General features: G+C 42.3%; 1 protein-coding gene across 1 annotated transcript in view; it reads right to left on the bottom strand.

Annotated features, from left to right (window-relative positions):
- The window catches only part of LOC309559598 (sphingolipid delta(4)-desaturase/C4-monooxygenase DES2-like), a 46,730-nt gene extending 25,079 nt beyond the window's left edge, over window positions 1-21,651 (bottom strand). The window contains exon 1 of the mRNA XM_082262922.1: window positions 21,560-21,651. Within this exon, the coding sequence (XP_082119048.1) occupies window positions 21,560-21,641 (82 nt within the window). The 5' untranslated portion in view covers window positions 21,642-21,651. The remainder of the gene's footprint in view (window positions 1-21,559) is intronic.
- Between the last annotated feature and the right edge of the window lie 1,454 nt (window positions 21,652-23,105).

Below are 23,105 nucleotides of genomic sequence, written 5' to 3'. Positions count from 1 at the left end.
TATGCCGTAGCCATGAGACTATGGCACACAAGGATTGCAGAGTGTATCTTCACTTAACATTATGGATCTAATTTCTGTCATGGTGCCACTTCTAATTTAGAGATGGTGCATGTGGAGGACACCATGCCTGGAACACCCCATGCCAATTGAGAGAAAGCCTCCTAGCTGAAATGAAGTACTGTACAGGAACCACAGTGTGACATGAAAAAATGACAGCAGCTGCTAAACTGAAACAGTACTGACCTCACTTGACTCTCTAAACAGCTTGGCCTACCTCCCTAACATTTTCAAGAGGTGGGCTGCTAATTGGTGCTGTATAACTGAGTCAAAGCATCTTCAGGTGGGTTGGCATCTTCAGGTGGGGTGGCAAGGACTAAGTGGCTAACCAAGTCAAGAAGAAGAATGCAGTAAGTCCAAGCAGTGCTAAATGCGATAGATACCATCTTATTTTCAGATGTTATTTGTTCATCTATGGGCACGTAATTTCTATACTAGCCAACTACATATCAAACCTTCCTTCTTACTACCTTATAAAACATTATCATTTTGAGCATATAGTGGCATTATATCATGTATCTTCCACTTGTTTGTGTTTTGCAGCCAATAATTAACTTTGGAGAAGAGGAAACTACCTTTATCTATACCTAAATGTTGCTGTGTGTGCTAATAATTATCAATACATTACTACCTGGAGACAAATCAGAAAGAAAAGGGGTGCTATCTGGCCATTATCTTATTCTGTGGAACAAAGCCACTGAAATAAGGCTTAGCTCATAATTATTGCTGGGCGTGATTAGTTGACAATATATAGAGTATGCTGTATACTCCACCAGCAGGTAACACTACTGCATCCTGTAACCTGTGATCTGATCCATACAAGTGATGGCTCATTATAGAATGTAGGTGACAGTAATATACGTATGATCATGTTGAATTTTCTTCCTTAGCCCCTTTTCACACAGGGCAGAATCGGATTTTCTCAGCAGGTGATCTGTCCGCTGATCCCCTGCTGATTGGTGCAGAGCGGATAGATGAAAGATCCTGTTCTATGGCAGGCCAAGTGTAAAATGGACCGGCTGTCCATTTACACCTGGATGCCCACTGATCCAATCCGACCAGACTAGACGGAGAGGAATAGATCCCCTTCTGTTCAGGCCCCAACCAAGGAGACCGAGTAGTTGCAGCTGCAGTAACTAGCTAAAGCATAGCGGCTGCAGTATAGCCGATGCAGCTGAAGGGATGTCTCTTTGCTGGATTGCGTTGTCTCTTTGCTGAAAATATGAGGCTGTCTCTTTGCTGGATTGGGATATATCTTTGTTGAATATAGGAAGTAGTCTCTACTTGATTGGGATATCTCTTTGCTGAATATATGGGGATGTCTCTTTGATGGATTGGATTCATTTTCATTTATTAAGTTGTAAGAGTGTTAAAATAGAAGTGAGTGCACTGGGATGGCCAGTGGGCGGATTCGGTGGGACGGCCAGAGGGCGGGCCCTGCGGAATGTTGGTGGTCAGGCCCGGTGGGGCCCAGGCCTTAAGCTGTGTAAGGGGCCCCAAAATTTCTGATGGCTGCCCTGGGTGTCCCTATGGTGATTGGCTCCTGTTGATACTGCTCATATCTGTCAGATTTGGCCATAACTTTGCTAAATATGTTGCAGATTGCATCACACTCATTCAAGCAAAAGAAATCTGAAGCAGCACAGAACTGTGGGGAACCTGCCATTTAGAAAAAGATGACAAGGCTTCCACTAACTACTTTTTTCTGATAACGTGGCAACATTTTTTAACCACTGACCTGAAGCCAGTGTAACACTCTCTTAGGCAGAGTAACCAAAAACCATAATACACTCACCCTAGCACCTACTAACAGGGAGACAGCTCAGTAAAATGATGTGCTGCCTCCTTAACAGAGCTGTGATCCATTAGTGTATTCTGCTCATTGAGCTCTGGTGCTGCTTATGCTGCCTAAGTGTGCATGTGCTTAGCAACCTAGGAAGGTTCTGGGCTACAGGTGGAGACTAGGCAGATGAGCAGCATGAATATGCATACAACCCTGGCCAATTGTAAGTGGAGGCGTCCCTAAGCATACTGGGTGCTGGGATTTATGTTCGAGGAGCACATGGGTTCTTGGTCATTCATAGTGGAGGATTACAGCAGGCTGGGGGGGGCGGGGCGGGGACTCTGCCTTCACTAGCATTTTACTACCATGTTGCCTCAGGTGGGAGATCTAGGAGCCTAAAGTCTGTGTGGCAACCCTAGTCCTACCATAACTAACAGAAGGGGAGTCTACAGTGCATCTGGCCTGGTATCACGGAGAGAGTAGGCTGCCGATGGAGCTGCAGGAGCCTTGTGAGTACAAACACCCTAAGGATCCAAAGACAGTTGTACCCTCTTGTGGTCTAAGTTAGCGGAGGGCCCACACCAGGAATAATGATGGATAGTGTTCTTAGAGCTTTGTCCAGAACCCTTCGCTATTTTACTAAGGGACATTGCTCTGTGCTGCTGTGAAGAAATCTGCATGTGCCTTTGCAAGGACTTTGTACAAGTTTCACTAGAAAAAGGAAATTAGTGTGAATAGTTTGGTTTGAAAGTATCCCACTATATCTGACCCTATCCAAGTTCTCCAATAAAACACAAACCACTTAAATACCAGCATGGTTCTTCATTTACAAAAAACCGTGGCAAAAAATGAGGTCACCTTAGAGTGTTAACTTTCCAAAAAGAAGTAATCTTGGGGTTTTTTTTTCAATCATAGTGGTTTCACATTATTATTATTATTATTATTATTATTTTTTAGCTATTGCACATCTGCTTGCAGCACGATTGTGATTGGTTTGAACTGCGAGCAGGCAGGCTCTTTATTATAAAGATATTCAATGTCTCTTCAGTAAAATACACCTACCTGCCTGCTCAGTCTTCATTAGAACCTACACTTAGGTGTGCATGTGCATCTCAGTTTACATTCCAGTACAGATCCTGTGAGCCAAAATGACTGCACTCCTGTGCATACGCAGAAGTGACATCATCCTGGCCAATGAGGACATCCACCGAAAAAGTTAGATGGAAGATGCTGGAGCCAGCAAGGGACCTCAGATTGTTAAAGGAGTGGGAAGTATTGCTGACTTTAGTTCTGCTTTAAGCCCTGTGAGCCAGAGGGTGCCGGGCCCCTTAAGGGGTTTTACATGCTGGAAGGCATGCGTGGCTTACGGTTATGTGACCACCACGATTGGCTGTCACGGCAGTCACATGATCAGAAATCGTCCGATCACATGAAGCGATCAGGAGCTTTCCGTCAGGTGCTGGTAACTGTGCCGGGAGCGTGCAGGGTGCGCTGTTTGAACTAATGCAAGCCCGGTGCCAAGGCCCACCCACTGAAAGGTCACATTTGCGTGAGGGTGGGGCCAAGGAGTTAATTGGCCCTAGTATGTGTATGTATGCATGCATACGTGGTAGGGACCTTAGATTGTAAGCTCCTTGATAGCAGGGACTTATGTAATTAAGTACAATAAATGAAAACTGTTGTGTAAATTGTCAGCACTATATAAATATGTGTAATAAATAAATAGGGATAAACAAGGTATAAAGTATGGGAGTACCAATTGCTGACCCTTGTTAAAGGACAATCCAATCCTCGTTTGACGGTTTATCGTGTCCCCCTCCACAAACGAGACCACGGTACAGATATGTTTTGGGACATTGGATATGTGCCTACTTTATGTTTTATAAAGGATGACAGCCCCAGGGTCTGCATCTTAAAACAAGTCGCATTTGACTCTCGTATTTCTATTCCCGACAAGATCCCTTTAAATATCCCTCATTACTGTCAGCTAAATGATCACATGCTGCCCAACCCTGTCACTGCCTCTCCTTATGGGTTCTTTTCCTGCATAATCAGCAAATATTTTCCCACATGCATCAGGTGCATCCGTGACAACACAAGAATGGAGTGGTTTTAGAATTCTTATGCGGTGCAGGTACTTTGACCTGTCACCCAGATCATTTGTCCACTAGCTTTGTACATTCCTCACTACAAAGAGATCTTATCAGTCTCCCCGCCCCCTCTGTATTCGGTTATAAGGGTACCTAAAGAGACCCTGTCATCAACGTGCAAAATGCACCGAAAAACAAAGTATTTTAAATGCTTACTTGCAGGATTTTTCCTTTCTATTAATGTTTTTTTTTTTTACTTGTGCTTTTGAAGTTTCTAGTAAATTTGACTTCAGGAAGAGTCAATACCCTAACACAGCCCCCTCTATACCTTGTACATCATAGTCCTATCCCTTTCTGGGGAGGTCTAATTACTTTCTGTGCTGGCCTAGCTACTTTTTCCCTCCCTACACAATCTTTATGTAACATATGAGAGGACAAAGGAGAACACATTAAAAGGGTCACTTGTCAATCTGCTGGGGTTCCTGACAGACAGCTCAGAGTCTGCTCCAAGATGGAGGCGCCCGGCAGTCTTAGGCATTTTTAATGTCTACACAAGGGGGGATTTTACAGGGAAATAACATAAATAAAGTACTGAATATTAAATGTACAAATAATTTTGTGGGACGATGGTCATTGAAATGAATGGTCTGGCGATAGGGTCTCTTAATTCCTTTCTGACTGCCAGCAGTACATTTACTAATGGCAGGCGGCTCCCCCAGGCACCGTGACGTACCCATTCATGATGGTGGACTTCCTGGTGCTATCAGTGGACACTGTACTAGTTTGTCAGCAGGTTACAGCCAATGATTTTGGCTGTATACCTGCTGATTGCCTGTGGTCAATCGCAGTATAGAGATCTGTGTGTTTGTAAACACAACACAGATTCTGGCTGCATTTTTCCCTGCTTTCAGTTACCGTTCAAAACTGACAGAAAGGAGAGACTCCAGATCTGTAAGTAAAAGCAGCACACATACACTTGTCAGGCACACAGTTAACCCCTCTTGATTGCCCTCCTGATCACTCCTGCCACCCAGCCAGTGTCATTTGTCTGGTGAACAGTTAATATCACTGATCATTGTATTAATGTCAGTAGCAATGTCCGTGTCAGTTAGGGGTTTATTTACTAAAACTAGATGGCAAAATTAGTCACAATTCTGCAGAGAATCAGCTTCTAACCTCAGCTTGTTCAATTAAGCTTTAGAAATAAAGTCTGGAAGCGGATTGGTTTCTCTGCAGAATTGTGACTAATTTTTGCACTCTCTAGCTTTTGCAAATAAACCCCTTAGGCCGGCTATACATAGGATTTTTCGAAAGAAATTCTTTCGAAATTCGACCTATCTAAGAATTTTCCTTCGAATTTTGCACCATTAATGGGCTGCAGCACCAGCCGACTTTCGGGTGGTCACCGAATTTAAATAATCTGGCATGTTGGAAATTTTATGAAAAAAAGAACAATTTTCTAATCAATGATGAGAAAATCGTGCGAGAAATATAATCGAAAAAGAAATGTGCATGAGTGCAAGAAAGGAAAATTCCTGGAAAGAAAAGAAGATCTGCAGCCACAAAGTCTTTTCTGTAGCAATAAGAGGTGAAATTGAAGGCTTGGTTGGTCAAATTTCGAAATCAATGGCGGCACCATCGAATCACAAAAACGCACAAAATTTCTGATTTTCAAAAGAAAATTATTTTTAAATTCGCCCCATGTATGCCTTCGTGTCCTTCCTAGCCAGTGTCAGTTAGCACCAGATTGTCCACCACACTATCACAGACACACTATATGTCGCTGATCACCGACATTACTAGCATAATGTCTTTACGGATCAGTATCGCAATCAAAACAAATAGTGTCCCCAATAGTACAATGTTCCTAAAAATGCAGTTTGGTTTTTACCGAAGACTTGTAGCAAAATACATTTTTGGCTTAAATTTTATGAAGAAATTGTACTTTTTTGGATATATTTTTTAACAAAAGTAGAAAATATATTGGGGGTTATTTTCAAAATGTTTGGTATTTTTTCGTATATATATATATATATATATATATATATATATATAATATAATATAAACAAAAACCCCACAATGGTGATAAAATACCACCAAAAAAAGCTATTTTTCTGTGAAAAAAAAAAATTATATAATATTTTATTCAGGTACAGTGTTGCATGACTAAGCAATTGCCAGTTAAAAGTAGCACAATGCTGAAAATAGTCTGGTCATAAGGAGGGTAGAGCCTTCCAATGGTCGAGGGGGTAAGGTAGTTCAGTTAGTGGCAGACAAATCAGACACAATAGGCATGAGGGCAGGAATGAGAGGAGATATTCTTGTCAAATATACACTATATTGTCAAAAGTATTGGGACACCTGCCTTTACATGCACATGAATTTTAATGGCATCCAGTCTTAGTCCATCGGGTTCAATATTGAGTTGGTCCACCCTTTGAAGCTATATCAGCTTCAACTCTTCTTGGAAGGCTGTCCACAAGGTGTTGGGAGTGTGTCTATGGGAATGTTTTTATCTTTTGTCGTCTATGGGAAGTGCTTTGTGCACTGGTGCGCAGTCATGTTGGAACAGGAAGGGGCCATCCCCAAACTGTTCCCACAAAGTTGGGAGCATGAAATTGTCCAAAATATCTTGGTATTCTTACGCCTTAAGAGTTCCCTTTATTGAAACGAAGGATCCAAACCTAACCCCTGAAAAACAACCCCACACCATAACCCCCCCCCTGCACCAAATGATTTGGACCAGTGCACAAAGCAAGGTCCATAAAGACATGGATGAGCGAGTTTGGGGTGCAGGAACTTGACTGGCCTGGCCTCAACCCGATAGAACACCTTTGGGATCAATTGCAGCGGAGACTACGAGTCAGGCCTTCTCGTTCAACATCAGTGCCTAACCTCATAAATGCGCTTCTGGAAGAATTGTTAAACATTCCCAAAGACCCACTCCTAAACCTTGTGGACAGCCTTCCCAGAAGAGTTAAAGCGGTTATAGCTGCAAAGGGTGGGACAACTCAATATTGAACCCCAAGACTTGGGTGCCATTAAAGTTCATGTGTGTAAAGGCAGGCATCCCAATACTTTTGACAATCTAGTGCAGTGATGGTGAACCTTGGCACCCCAGATGTTTTGGAACTATATTTCCTATGATGCTCAACTACACTGCAGAGTGAATTAACATCATGGGAAACATAGTTCCAAAACATCTGGGGGTGCCAAAGTTCGCCATCACTGATCTAGTGCATGTCAAAGGAGCTATTTGTAGGAGTGTGGCTGGCTTTTTCCATTTTTGTTGTCCTTTTCTCTGGGAGGTGTGATTTCCACTAAAAACCCCCAAAAATACTGATATATTAATTACTTTCCATCCAAACTGGCTTGAGTGTATTTGTGCATTTGTGTGTACGAAATGACTGCCACAAGGACATTAGATTGTAAGAAACTATTGGCACTTTAAAAACAAAAAACAAAATTAAATATCTAATTTATACTACCATTCATAAATACTAACTAGGGAACAGCTATCAACTTAAAAACAGCAATGGAAAAATAAAAAACAATCCCTTTGTAACAACATGGAAACCTTTGTAGTTAACATTACCCTGACAACCAACTGGCAATTATCACGGCTATGTTTACAGAAGCACTAAGGCAGGTAATATACAGTATCTGTTTATTTTTGGATTCCTTTTACAAAGCCATTGTTCTCTGGGTAGCTATGAGAAGTCCCTTTATACTTGTGTGCCTTAAGCTGGCCATACATTGTTCAGTTTCCCATTCTCAAAAAACTGAACTGATCCCCTCTTTTACACAATCAAGGTGGATGGGGGAACCCTCCCTGCTGCACTATTGTATTCTGACAGCAGGGAGACTCCCCCACTGGCAGAAAACACAGATCAGCACTATAGCCATTTGCCTGCTGCGCTTTTTCGGGCAGGGCAGATGAACAGTCGATCGGTAGAATCCTGTTCAAAGCACAGTGGTCACACATGAATCAAAATTTGGCCACTCCCTGCTGAACCAGCCAAATTTTAATTCCTATATGGCCAGTTTTAAATATGCTTTTCACTCTGCAGGAATATGGGCGCTAATGAACACGTTACTTGTTGGGGCCGGTTTTGTTGCCATAATAGCACCAAAGCACACCTGACACGCGTTGCAGTGTGTCAAAAAGCATAGCAATACACTACTGAGCATTGTTGGTGCACTGTACTAAAAAAAATAAATAAATAAATAAATAAATAAAAGGAAGGACACAGGATTTTGGACTTTAAAAACTTGGTTTCACGCTAGAAAATTCTCAGGTGTCTGGAACCCTGAGCCCCCACTCCCAGCATTTATTATGTCTTGAGTCCCGGGTTTGCTCGGAGCCTTTGGGCTCTTTCGCAGTCTTCTCTTCTTTACCTTCTCCCCCTCTTCTGTCTTTTCCTAACCTTTTCTCCCAACATTGCACCACTAGTAAAGGGATACTCCGGGACGCTGCTTCTGTTTCTCTCCAGTTTACTAGTGATGACATTCTCTACAATTGTTATTGACTTTATCACCATGTTTTTTATGATCATCCTAGAGGCCTTTTGCCTCCATTCTCACAATTTATATTACACGCTCATTGTGAGCACTTTGTACTAATGATTCTTCTTCGTAGCACTCAACGAATTAGTACAATGTACTGTTCACCTTATATTGGAGAATTCTCCATGTTCCTTTTTTTTTAAGATATCAATAAAAAAGATTGAACAGAAGATTCTCAGGTGTGAATGGGGCCGGTTTCAATTCATATTGAGTAAATCAAGTTGCTAACTTGAGATATCAGACAGACAAGGTCTTCAGTGAATCGCACCATTTTCAGTGCGCCTAGGTAAGTATTCAAGCACATTTTAAAATGAGAAGATCACACAGTTCATAAATTCAGACAGACAATTGGGACAAATAATCAGATGAACCTCGGCAAGAATGAGCCCAGGTAGATCAGCAAACCTGTATGCATCTAAATCAAGCAACTTCTATAAGTGATTTTCTGGAAAAGATTATATTCGCTGAATTCACCAGAATTAACTTATTTAAGGTAGTTCTAAAAAGGTATTTTTTTTTTTTTTTTACCTAAAATAAAGTTATATCTACCTACTCTGTGCAATGGTATTGCACACAGAAGCCCCATACCTGGTGCTTTCTGCTTCGCCTCTTCTCCAGGTGTCCCCTCAGCAAGCTGTGTGCTGAGTGGGCACTGACGAGCTGGGCTGTGTGCATCCATAAACACACACAGTGCAGCTGGGCCCCGTCCCCAACTCTCTCCTCACACAATTTTGCTTACAGCAGCAGCAAAGGGCTCTGCTGCTACCAGTATCTCCTGTGGGAAGAGGAAGAGAGCAGTGCTATGGCAAATGGGACACTGATGGATCAAAAGTACTTGGGTAAGTGTTTGGGAGGGGAGGGTAGAACAAGTAATGGAACCTTGTTTTACCTTAATGAAGGGATTTTTAAATTTAAATCTCACAAATCTTTATCAAATGGCAAATCATGTGCAATGAAAGGCATAATACACAGTTCCTACTGTGATCGGTCATGATACTTTCCTTATTCTATATGAATCTGTTTTATATTGTATATTGTGGATGTTTATCATAAAGGGCATACTCACTGGCAGTTTTTTCTGTATCATTTTAACAAACTTGCCCAAAACCCAGATGGTTCCAACCAATACCATAATGAGAAAATGCAAAAGCAGAGCTAAATGTTATAAGCAAAAATCAACTTGATCTGAAAAAGTTGAATGTATTTCCCCTCCCCCACACCCCCATTCTGCCTCCAGAATCTCATTGCTGGTCAGTAAAGTGGGGTACACACTAGTAGAAAATCTGCCGAAAATTCCCATCTGAAGTAGAATCGTACGATTTTCGGCTAGCGTGTACACAACGTTCAGCAGCCGATGCCGACATCTTCCAACGATAAAAAAAACAACATCAGGGACAAACACCAAAATGTTTATCGTCTGTCCCCAGCACAACCAATTTACGTTTAATGTGTAGGCAGTACGTCTGCGAAAAATCGGATACGAAAGACCACGCATGATCTGAAGTTGCTGACATCCCGGAAGTCTAGGAACAAATGTCCCAAAAAAAAAAAAAAAACCGGACTAGAATTTTCGTGAACATTATCCACTTAAGCCCCGGAAGATTTTACCCCCTTCCTGACCAGGGGGTTTTTTGCGATTTTTTACTGCGTGACTGACGGACAATTGCGCGGTCGTGCGACGCTGTACCTAAACGAATTTGACGTCCTTTTTTTCCCCACAAACAGAGCTTTCTTTTGGTGGTATTTGATCACCAGTGCGATTTTTTGATCATGCGCTATAAACAAAAAAAAGAGCGTAATTTTTGCAAAAATAACAATATTTTTCACTTTTTTTTACATGAAATTCCCCCCAAAAAAAATGTAAAAATCAAAATTTTTTAACATTTTCGGCCAAATTGTTTTACGCTACATATGTTTGGTAAAAAAAAAAAAAAAAAAAAAAAAAAAAATCGCAAAAAGCGTATTTTGATTGGTTTGCGCAAAAGTTATCGCGTTTACTAACAAAGGGAAAGATTTTTGTCATTTTCGGTGTTTTTTTTTTTAACGAGTAATGGCGGCGATCTGCGATTTTTTTGCGGTACTGCGACATTGCGGCGGACAGATCGGACCCTTGACTGACATTTTTGACACTTTTGGGGGTACCAGTGACATTACTGCAGTAATCAGTGCTATATATATGCACTGTTACTGCAAAAATGACACTGGCAGGGAAGGGGTTAACTGTATTGGACAGGGAGGGGTTAAGTGTGTCCTAGGGGCGTGATTCTAACGGTAGGGGGACAGGTCTCCTAGTGTAAAAACAAAGATCAACGGTTCTACATAGTAGAACCGTCTGATCTTCATTTTTACACAGGGGAGAATGACAGGCAGCTTGTTTACATAAGCCGCTCTGTCTTTCTCCTGCTGTACCGGCGATCGTAGTGTGACCAGCGGACACCGGGTCCGCCGGTCACACGCCCGCACTCCTTTGTGAACGCTCGCCCGCTATTGGCTCTAAAAGGAGTGACAGGCGAGCGACGTAGACCTACGTCACTCTGCCTGGCCGGGGCTGACTGCCGTAGTAAATATACTGTGAGCAGTCGGCAACCGGTTATGCACTGTCAACTAAAAACGGTTATGACCGCTGAGCATGAGAGAGAAAAATTGGAGGATATTTCGTCTGGTTTTCGTCAAGTGTGTACGAGCCTTTAGGCTGCCCATCACAATAAAGGACCAGCTAGAAAACTCAAGTGGGTGGCCAGATCAAGCACAACTTTTACAAGAAAAGCCCAAATTTGCAATAATTTAGCTGCATTTCTAATAGTTATAACTGCTTAGGATTTTTATTTTTCCTCAAATGTCCATGTTTGTGACATTTACTTCAATGTACCTTTCTATACAGGCTTCAGGGATCGGTGACAATTGCGTGCCATGTCATCTTCATTAATTTTACCAATTCCCAGTACAGCTGAAGAAGTAATGACAACCACGTTCTCATAATCCTCGGTTTCTCCCCAGGGAGCTTCCTCATCATATGAAGAAATAGCTTATTAATTAACAAGTAATTTCTCTATACCCACCGGACAGACAAGAACTGGGATCATAAGTCACTCTTCATTAGCCTACAGATGCTTCTTAAGGGAAACTAACTTTTTCAGTATTTGTTATAGATAGGGTCAGCCCATTGTAAATAATCCTATGAACTTGCGTTTAAGTTTAAACATTTGTATTCTATTTACAGTTTGTAATTAAATCGGTGTACAATGGTTGAAGCCACAGGTATTCATTACATAAGCAGGCTCTGCTTCCTTCTTAGTATCACTGCAACATAGGTTTTGCTCAACAGGTTCTCCCTCATTTGCACTGGCACTCCTGCGTTTAACTTTTCTAAAAACACAGGAGAAGTCTTATGGGACGTATAAACAACGTTTATGCCTCTCAGATCACTTTTTCCTGCGTTTCGATATTCCTGCGTTAGGTACTTTGCACAGAGAGACAGTTGCAGCACCCAGCCCCGCTGCCTGTCAAAGTCTGTAGTAGGCTGCGGCTGAACTCTGTACTGAGTGGTACCTGCACTCAAGTCCCTCTGCATTCCAGAAAGAATGCATGGAACACATGCCTGTAATACCTGCTGCCTGCAGCCTGTCAAAATCTATGGCCTGTTGCGTCTGGACAGGGCTGAACATTAACGAGTGGTACCAGTGTTTAGGTTTTTAGGGATGAATGCACAGAACACGGCCCAATCCGGCTGCAACCTGCCACCGACTTTGACAAGCTGCAGGCAGCAGGGCTGGACATCGCACCTATCCCTCCTGGGTGCATTAAAAACACCAGGAGGGACACATTGCTGCTAGATGGCCCTGTGGGCAAAGGGGAGGCAAGCAGGTCTAGCCACATTTAGATGCATTTATATGCATTTAGAGAGCCCAATCAGATCCTGGATACACAGAATTCGGTTTTCTCTAAATGCAGCTAAATTGACCACAACTAAATGCAGGTAAACACATAATGTTAATGGCATCACTGAAAAATCATTCTATTCCTTTATATGCATTTAGAAACGTCATAAAAAGTGCATAAAAATGCAGATGTGCCAATGCCACTGTGAATGAGACCTTAGTGCAATGCTACCATTCAGATCACAGCAGCCTTCCTCGAGCTTCTGGACATGGAGGAACCCTTGAAATCATGTTCTAGGTATTAGGGAACCCCTGCTAATCATTAGTATATCTACAGCTCACAGTACATTAGCATAATAGACACCAGGAAGAATGCTCCTTATATTTGTAGTCAGTTGGAAGAATACCGTGCTTATAGCAACAAATCATTGCCATTAGTAGTTCCTAATCTGAGAGGAAGAAACTGCTTCTTGCCCAAGGAACGCCTAGCAACCTCTGGAGGAACCCTTTTTGAGAAACATTGACTTCAAAAGAAACTAGATAAACAGGCTTAGGAAGCATTTACATTGGAAAGATTCAGATGAATTGTCCAACGCTGCCTTACACCTTCCCTGGACAAAAGGTGACCTCTGTTCCATTTTATTCCGCAAACAAACCTTTCTGTTCAGTTATTGTTTGTTAGTAACATATGTAGGTGCGCTGATCCCAACTGTAGTACTGCTACTATAACATGAATGCCAGCATTGATTGTTGTCTATGACAACCTTTGCCCACAGATCAGTCTACTTAGGAGTATTAAGTTCAGGAGCTTTCATTTGGCACTCTTTAGCCTATTACAGTTGGATTTCTCAACTTGGATGACTGCCCTTTCCTGGAGGATCCCTGTCCTAATGATGAGCTGCCAATAGAGCTCAAATAATGACTTTGTTCACATTTTGATAATCTGTGAAAATCCATGTCTTGTGCCCCTCCACCAATACCTTTTGAATACAATATAGATTCCTCCCATCTATGCCGCTTGGCATGCATCGGGGAATCAATAGGTTTCTCCTGGTTAGCCTGCCCTGCTTATCGAGAGACCCTTTAGAGTGTATGGCCTGCTTTAGGCTGGCCTACCTCGGTACTAGGGGGGAGAATCTGCAAATTTGTGATCTGTGATACAGCAAAGAAAAAACATGTAAAAATTAAGCTAACTGTAAATACAAGATGGTTGTCTTTTGAAACCACCTATTCTGGACAGATAGAGTGACATTCCGAAGGCTATGAGGGTAAAAGGACACCCCTCAACCAAACACATTAAGAAGGAAAGACAAAAAGGGGCTCAACATATTTGTGGAGTTTCTATTGTCCTCCTCTTTTGTCCATTCACCTAAAGTGGTTGTACATGCAAATTTAAAACAAGAAATAAAAAAACGGTTTATACTTCCCTAATCTGTGCATAGAGCGGCCCCCGAACCCCCTCTTCTCAGGTCGCCTGCTGACGCTTCTGGCTCCTCCCCTTCGCTAAGTGCCCCCATAGAAAGATGCTTCCTATAGGGGCACTTGTGTGGGTTCACTCTCGAGTCTCGCTGTCTGCGTCTATTGACACAGACAGCGGAACTCATCCCAGTCTTTCTCATCACTGGCTTTGATTGACAACAATGGGAGCCAATGGCACTTTTTTTTGCAGGAAAAAAAAAAAAAAGTGCATTCATTTTTTTTTGGAACGAGGCTGCAGAGCATTGCACTCGCGATCAGCAGATCTGCAGGTGCAATCTCAGGCTCCTGCAGACTCTCAGCATAGCTGCCTGCTCATACCTCGTATGGGCAGGCAGATACCCGAAAGCAGGAAGATCAATGGACTACGAGAGCTCTCACCAGTTTTGCAGCGGACAAGACTTGTAGCCATTCATTCACAGGAAGCTGTAAATGAATGACTGGACCATGTGGGCAGAGTCCTGTACAGCCATGCTGTTTTCAAATTGTAATAGCGGGTGCAGGGAGACGATTCCTGACCCCCTTTTACAAAGGGAGGAGGGGAGCAGGAGGAGACGCTGCAGATGCTGCAAAATGTTACATGTTCCAACCTAAAAATGGGTGGAATGTGTAATATGGAACATGTTCCAAAAGGTGAACTTCTCCTTCAATTAGGTGGTAGTAAACTCTTTTGTGCCATTTTTACCTACAGGTAAGCTTAAAAAGGTAAGGTAAAATGAATATCTCCCTAAAACATGCACCATTTAGGAGATATTCCAGTGAGCAACAGCCGATAACATCACTGGTGCATTCTCTATAAAGGAATGGCATGGCATACCTGTACTAATCCTTCAAAGCCATAGGCGTGCATGGGGGATGTGCCAGATGTGCCTGGGCACACCGTAATCACCGTAATGTGATTCCCCCTACTGCCCAGGTTTCCCCTCCCCTTGATGTTTGCCCACCCTGCAGTGGTGCTAGCTTCCCACCTCTCCTCTCCCCCCTGCTGCTGTGGGGTATGTTTCAAGATGGAGACTGGTGGAAGGGACTACTAAATATATAACTTACTGGCCCCTTCCTTTTCTAAATAAACACAGCGAACACACTCACTGTGTTCATTCATAACTAAACCATAGTAAACGGTGTTTACTATGATTGTTTGTGAATGAACAGGAAGCCGCTCAGCACAGCTCTGAACATGGGTGTGCACAGACCATTGCATTAGGGTGTGAACCCCAAAGCTCAAACACACATCTTTCTCTGCAGCCTCAGCTGCACTGGACAGTGAATGAATGGGAAGTGCTCTGTGCTGAGCGGCTTCCTGTTCATTCACAAACAAGCATAGTAAACACAGTTTACTATGGTTTAGTTATGAATCCCCGTGCCCGGGGCTCCCGCGCATGCTCGCGGTGATGTCATTATGGCTCGGCAAGTCAAGACAGTGGGAGCCCGGGAACCTGGAAGAAGACTGGGCGAAGATGGAATCCCTGTCAGCGGTGACAGCATGCCGCTGGAAGGATCCGTTCTAAAGGCAAGTCTGACATAATGTGCTAGTATTCAGTGCATACTAGCACATTATGGCTTAAACCTGCAGGGAGGACCCCCCCCCCTTTTTTTTTTTTTATTAACTTTACTACTGCTTTAAGGTAAATGTTTAGGCTTTATGACCCCTTTAAACAGGTTATTATAGGTAAGTGGATCTTACACATAAGACATGTCTCCAGGAGGTCATGTTTGCATCTGCATACAAGACCACTTTTGTATGTCTTGGGATAACATTATAGAACGAAAATTCTATCAAGGTAGAAATTAATATTTTTTCTGGATTCATGTGCTCAGTGAAAACTCATTAGTTTCCCTCACACAGGTATACTGCTTGAGAAACTAGCAATGTATCTAGATTGCCATGTTTATTTTAAGGGACAGTTTAAATAAGAAAATGATTGCTTTAATCTGATAACATTCCTTAACAAGTCAGCTATTAAAAAAAATAAATAAAAAAATAACAAAAAAAAAAAAAAACACACAACACATTGCTTTGGCTAGTTTACCCTAGAAAAAGGAAATTTTCTCCCACAGCCAGGTTACCAGGTAGTGGTCAATGGTGCAGAAAACTCAGAGCCTACACAAGGCGACCAAACTCCAGGCAGAATGTAAACATGAGCCACACTGTCAATCGGTTGCAATTTATTGTCAAATGGAGATACAGTATCGCTTTCAAAAGTGTTTTACCCGAATACAGAACTTACATTGTAAGTAGGGCCATTTTTTTGTTTTGGATAGAATAGGAAAAAAATAAAGGGTAAATCCCTCGAGTTTTCTTTTGCTGTTTGTGTATCTTTGGGGAAATTTCACTGCATGTGATCAGTTATAACTCCAACCTTTTTATGGCTTAACATTTCGGTCGAGAGCACAAATGCTTGTGACACTTAGACTCCGTTCACACTGGGGCGACCTGTCAGGCGACCTGGTCGCCTGACAGGTCGCCTGCCATAGAGAAGCTGTGGGCCCGTTCTAATAGGAGCGACACAAGTCCCCCCGACTCAGAAAAAAGGGTCCGGAGCTTCTTTGGGGCGACCCGGAGCGACCTGCATTGACTTCAATGTTATGAAGTCCGTGCCGGCCGCTCCGAGGTCGCGTTGCGAGCTGCGCACCGCGACCTGTGAGGTCGCCCCGGCAAGTAGCGTCGCCCCAGTGTGAACGGGGTCTTATCATTCACAGCATGCCTTGATTGTAAGGGCTCTTTCACACGAGCTTTCCGTATGTCCGCAAATCATCCTATTTTTTTGCGGACATAATGTAAGTCTATGGCATTGCGGATGTCAGCGGAATACCATCCGCTGACATCCGATTTCCTTCCTTTCAGTTCTGTTCCGTTTTTTGGAACGGAACAGAACCCTATTTTTCCTCCGTTCAGAAAAAACGGAAAGGAAGGAAAATCGGATGTCAGCGGTGTCATCCGCTGACATCCGCAATCCCCATAGACTTACATTAGGTCCGCATATCATCCGCAAACGGATGGGATGATATGCGGACACACGGAGCGGATGACAGAAATGTCATCCGCTCCGTGAAAAAAAAAAAAAAAAAAAAAAAAAGGGACCGCAGTGGAGCTCTCACACGGAGCGGTCGTGTGAAAGAGCCCTAACTGTTTTGGGAAACATTTAACCACTTAAGCCCCAGCCCTATTTCGGACACTTTTTGTTTACAAGTTAAAACCAGTATTTTTTCCTAGAAAACTACTTCGAACCCCCAAACATTATATATATTTTTTTTAGCAAAGACTCTGGAGAATAAAATGTCGGTCATTGCAATATTTTTTGTCACGCGGTATTTTAAAACGCCATTTTTTTGGAAAAATTTTGAAAAATCACATTTCACTGCATTTAAAAAATACTAAACAGTAAAGTTAGCCTATTTTTTTTGTATATTGTGAAAGATGTCGTCACGCCGAGTAAATAGATACCCAACATGTTACGGTTTAAAATTGCGCCCCCCCCCCGTGGGATGGCGACAAACTACGGTCAATAGAGATCTCAATCGGCGACACTTTAAATTTATTTAACGGTTACCAGTTTAGAGTTAGAGTGTAGCTCTTTTTTTTTTTTTTTTAATTATTGCCCACGCTCTGGTGATCGCGGCGATACCTCACATGTGTGGTTTGAACAGCAATTTAATTCGCGACTCGACTTGCGTATACGTTTTTTTTTGTGCGCAAGCTAACAGTGACGGGGCGGCTAAATTTTTTTTTTTTTTTCCCCATTTAATTTTTTTTTTTTAAACTTTATTACAGGTTTTTTAAAAAAAAAAAAAAAAAAATCTGATCACTTTTATTGCTGTCACAAGCAATGTAAACATCCCTTGTGACACCAATATGTAGTGACCGGTACTCTTTATGGAGGGATCGAGGGTCTAAAAGACCCTAGACCCCTCCACTACACTTCCATGTATGCAAAACGCCGAAAACTGCATTTTTGCATACCGCCGTTTTTTAAATGTGCCGCTTTTTGCAGTACAGTAACCCGGAAGTCACGTCATGGACACCGCCTCCGTGTTACGTCATCGGAGACCCGATCTAAGCCGTTTCCGGCATTGATCGGGACTTCATCCAGCCGGCGGACGTGCCGGCTGGGTGCTCGGGGCTCCCGGTCACGGAAGGCGGCGGGGGGGGCGTCCCCTCCCGCTCACCCGGGTAACGATCGAGCGGCTCCCGAGCCACATCGGTCGTTACGGACGGAAAGCCGACCGTTGGCTGTAAACCACGGTACCGGGATGATGCCTCTAGCTAGAGGCATCATCCCGGTATACTACCGCAAAGTCTGCCGACGTAGATCTACGTCGATATGCGGTAAGTGGTTAAAGCGGATCTAAACCTAAGACATGAAATATGAAAAATCAAATACAAGTCCCAGTTCACACATATGCGATGCGGGAACCCTGAGAATACACTGCGGGTTCCCACACCACATTCAACTCGCAGGCAGTTCACACTGCCATATGTGAATGGCTGGGGGTGTCAATACAAAGTTAACGACACCCCCAGATCAGCCATGCAATCCGATTTCTGGTGCGGACCCAAAAAGGGCCCTGTGCGAGTGGTGTCCGAATCCGATGTGAATTCAGCCATACAATTTGTATAGCTAAATGCGCATTGCACAGACATCGCATGTAATTTGCAGAGCAGTGCACTCCGAATCACATGCGATGTCTGTCATCGCATATATGTGAACCTCTCTGAGAGGGGTGAGCTCTCAAACCCCCAGCACAAGTGTGGTTCATCTTCTCCTCACAGCATCACAGAGCTCAGATCTCCTGTGACAGGGAAGAGAGCACACGCAAGGGGTTTGAACTGGCTGGGAGAGTCTTAATCTCCTAACAAGGCAGAATGGGATAAGGCCATCTCTGGACATTGTTTAGCCAGGTTTTGGGATGTACATAAGTGGCCTATACCTAGACATTTTTTTACTTTAGTCAAAGCCGTGCCTTTTTTTCTTTTCCTACAGGCGCCCCTTACCTGCATAGACAGTTTTTGGCAAAGGTGAACTAACCCTTTAAAGCGTAACTCCACTTTTGTTAGGAGAAAAAAAAAAAGGATTCCCTCTGGGTGATCTATGTACATTACAAGGATTTTAACAAACTTTGTTGCAGATTCCTACCTTTTGTTAGTGGGTCTAAGGGGAGTGGTTTCATAACTAGCTATAAGCTGTGGCAGCTGCAGAGCTCTGAGGAAAGCTGCTGGATCTGCATCCCTTTAGATGCGTTCCTATTGGGAGTATCTCACCAAAAATTACATTTTTGTTGCAGGGGATGCCAGAAATCTGACTTGTATCTTAGGCAGACTTCTGGGAAAATTGGTGAGCCAATCGCACAAGCAGGAAATTATGTTTCTGGGGGGGTGGTCAGTACACATTCTGTGTACATTACACCTCCAGGTAGCCATATTGCACTGCATTTTCAGAAAATTACAACAGCTGCAGATTGAAAAGGAAAGGTAATCTTTAATAGCATTCAATTACAATATGATTTGTGCTGCAATTGTATAATCTATAATTGTATAATATATATATATATATATATATATATATATATATATATATATATATATATATATATATATATATATATACACAGTGGGTACGGAAAGTATTCAGACCCCCTTAAATTTTTCACTCTTTGTTATATTGCAGCCATTTGCTAAAATCATTTAAGTTCATTCTTCTTCCTCATGAATGTACACATAGCACCCCATACTGACAGAAAAACACAGAATTGTTGACATTGTTGCAGATTTATTAAAAAAGAAAAACTGAAATATCACATGGTCCTAAGTATTCAGACCCTTTGCTCAATATTTAGTAGAAGCCCCCTTTTGATCTAATACAGCCAGGAGTCTTTTTGGGAAAGATGCAACAAGTCTTTCACACCTGGATTTGGGGATCCTCTGCCATTCCTCCTTGCAGATCCTCTCCAGTTCTGTCAGGTTGGATGGTAAACGTTGGTGGACAGACATTTTTTAGGTCTCTCCAGAGATGCTCAATTGGGTTTAAGTCAGGGCTCTGGCTGGGCCATTCAGGAACAGTCACGGAGTTGTTGTGAAGCCACTCCTTCGTTATTTTAGCTGTGTGCTTAGGGTCATTGTCTTGTTGGAAGGTAAACCTTCGGCCCAGTCTGAGGTCCAGAGCACTCTGGAGAAGGTTTTTGTCCAGGATATCCCTGTACTTGGCCGCATTCATCTTTCCCTCGATTGCAACCAGTCGTCCTGTCCCTGCAGCTGAAAAACACCCCCACAGCATGATGCTGCCACCACCATGCTTCACTGTTGGGACTGTATTGGACAGGTGATGAGCAGTGCCTGGTTTTCTCCACACATACCGCTTAGAATTAAGGCCAAAAAGTTTTATTTTGGTCTCATCAGACCAGAGAATCTTATTTCTCACCATCTTGGAGTCCTTCAGGTGTTTTTTAGCAAACTCCAGGCTTTCATGTGTCTTACACTGAGGAGAGGCTTCCGTCGGGCCACTCTGCCATAAAGCCCCGACTGGTGGAGGGCTGCAGTGATGGTTGACTTTCTACAACTTTCTCCCATCTCCTGACTGCATCTCTGGAGCTCAGCCACAGTGATCTTTGGGTTCTTCTTCACCTCTCTCACCAAGGCTCTTCTCCCCCGATAGCTCAGTTTGGCCGGACGGCCAGCTCTAGGAAGGGTTCTGGTCGTCCCAAACGTCTTCCATTTGAGGATTATGGAGGCCACTGTGTTCTTAGGAACCTTAAGTGCAGCAGAAATCTTTTTGTAACCTTGGCCAGATCTGAGCCTTGCCACAATTCTGTCTCTGAGCTCTTCAGGCAGTTCTTTTGACCTCATGATTCTCATTTGCTCTGACATGCATTGTGATCTGGAAGGTCTTATATAGACAGGTGTGTGGCTTTCCTAATCAAGTCCAATTAGTATAATCAAACACAGTTGGACTCAAATGAAGGTGTAGAACCATCTCAAGGATGATCAGAAGAAATGGAAAACACCTGAGTTAAATATATGAGTGTCACAGCAAAGGGTCTGAATACTTAGGACCATGTGATATTTCAGTTTTTCTTTTTTAATAAATCTGCAACAATGTCAACAATTCTGTGTTTTTCTGTCAGTATGGGGTGCTATGTGTACATTCATGAGGAAGAAGAATGAACTTAAATGATTTTAGCAAATGGCTGCAATATAACAAAGAGTGAAAAATTTAAGGGGGTCTGAATACTTTCCGTACCCACTGTATATATAAATAAAATGTATAAGCTATATTTTCTTTTCTTTATTTGCTATCCCCCCCCCCATGAAAGTGGAGTTACCCTTTAAGTTGTGTGCATTTCTCACCTTTAGTTTAAGTCAGTCTTGGTTCTGGCTCCACCTTCCAATCCTCAATACTAAACCTTTAACGTGATGATAAGTCTCGGTCTCACTGACCAAAATAGAGGATTGGATAGGTTGGAAAATGGAGAACAAGTTGAGACGGCATACAACTCTAAATCTGACAATTCCTTTACTATGTGGACTTCACCAAAGGAAACCTCTGCTTATGCATTCTTCCAACACATCCTCGGTTTGAATTGCCTAGATTCCTGGCAAGTTCACTTTAATATAGTATGTTAACACATTATAAAAGGTTTACTGCTCATAAGTCATTTATTTCACAGGTTACATCATGTTTTTAAAGAGTAGTCCATACATAAAATGACTCACCCAGAATCTCTTTCCTTCTGTCAGAGTGTGGTTGATCTGTATACACCCATTCAAAGTTATCCCTTACAACCTTATTACCCATGTTGTATTCACCCTGTTGAATCAATGCAAAAGAAACACTTATTAGTATGATATTTATGTACCCCATTACTCCTATAATCCCACTACATCTTTTATGTAATAACAATTATCATAAATACTTACAAAGCAATCCACAGCTTAGCCCCTAGCTACATCATCAGCCTCGTCTCAAAATACCAACCTAAATCGCTCTCTTCGTTCCCCTCAAAACCGCCTGCTCTCTAGCCCCCTCGTCAGGTCCTCCCATGCTCACCTTTAGGACTTTTCCAGAGCCTCTCCAATCCTATGGAACTCCTTACCCTTACCTGTCCAATTATCTCCTACTCTATTAGCTTTTAGGCGATCTCTGAAAACCCTCCTTTTCAGAGAAGCCTATCCTACCCACACCTGACAACTGTACCTCCATTTTCTCCATCAACCCATCTCCCACGGTTATTCCCTTTTGTTTCACTTGACCCTCCCTTCTAGATTGTAAGCTCACAGCTGGGTACACATTAGTGCCTCCATTTCGGTTTTTTTTTTTTTTTAGAAAAAGAAAAAAGAAGAATAGATCTACGCAAAATTCAGTTGGGAAGACATTGTAAAAGTGCCTGATCCCCAGGTACAGAGTCAACTGTAAAAAAATGTTTCTGTATCGTGATAAAATGAATGTGTGTAAGGATCTGCTACCATATACCCAATGTTGTTTCTATTAAGTATACTCTGGCCTAAATATTAAAATACCACTGTATAAATACTATATGTGAAACCTCTAGAATAAACAAGAAAACAATAATAGGCAATATATAAAGAAGCAATATAAAAAAGAGAATACATAAGATCACAAACTAAATTACACCATAAAACAAAAAAAAAATGCAATATATTACAATATAACATCACTGTGATACCAGTGTCCATGAATTAATAATACTGGGGTTTTTTAGGGTTCTCTGAATGCCTTGAGGTATATATAACTTTGCCAACATCCCTGGGTCAGTAAGGTAAAAAGAGTTTCTGGTGCCTCAAGCCAGGAAGAGGTTTGGAATTTTTTAGGCAAAGATTTGAAGTAGTTTTATATAAAATAAAGCAGTTTTTTTGTACATTGGTGACTTGGTGATAGTATGAATGTGTTTCTCTGTTCACCGGACTTGAATACAAGTTATTGGGACCGAGATAACGTCCGCAATATCCAACGCGTTTCGGCTTGGCAGCCTTTGTCAAGGATATCACCGTATCTGTAGTTATAACAAGAAAGATATTTTAATACACCTACTCTTCTAAGGGAAGGATATTTCCGTTGGGGTGGTGTTTACATGAACACTTACTTTTTTCTCATTTGCCCTTCCATGCAGGAAGACCTTTTCTCCTATCCTGTTTCTTGCGACAGGAACTAAATGGCTGCTTCTAAAATTGATGATCTGTATGAGTTGAAAAATGTGGTTGAAAATGTCATCATATATTATTGTGTTTTAAGTTACTTACA

Source organism: Pelophylax lessonae, assembly GCF_965119305.1.
Source record: "Pelophylax lessonae genome assembly, chromosome: 7".
In the NCBI taxonomy this organism is placed as follows: domain Eukaryota; kingdom Metazoa; phylum Chordata; class Amphibia; order Anura; family Ranidae; genus Pelophylax; species Pelophylax lessonae.
The sequence above is the reverse complement of the archived record's forward strand: the minus strand, read 5'-3'. Positions and strand labels throughout refer to the sequence as shown.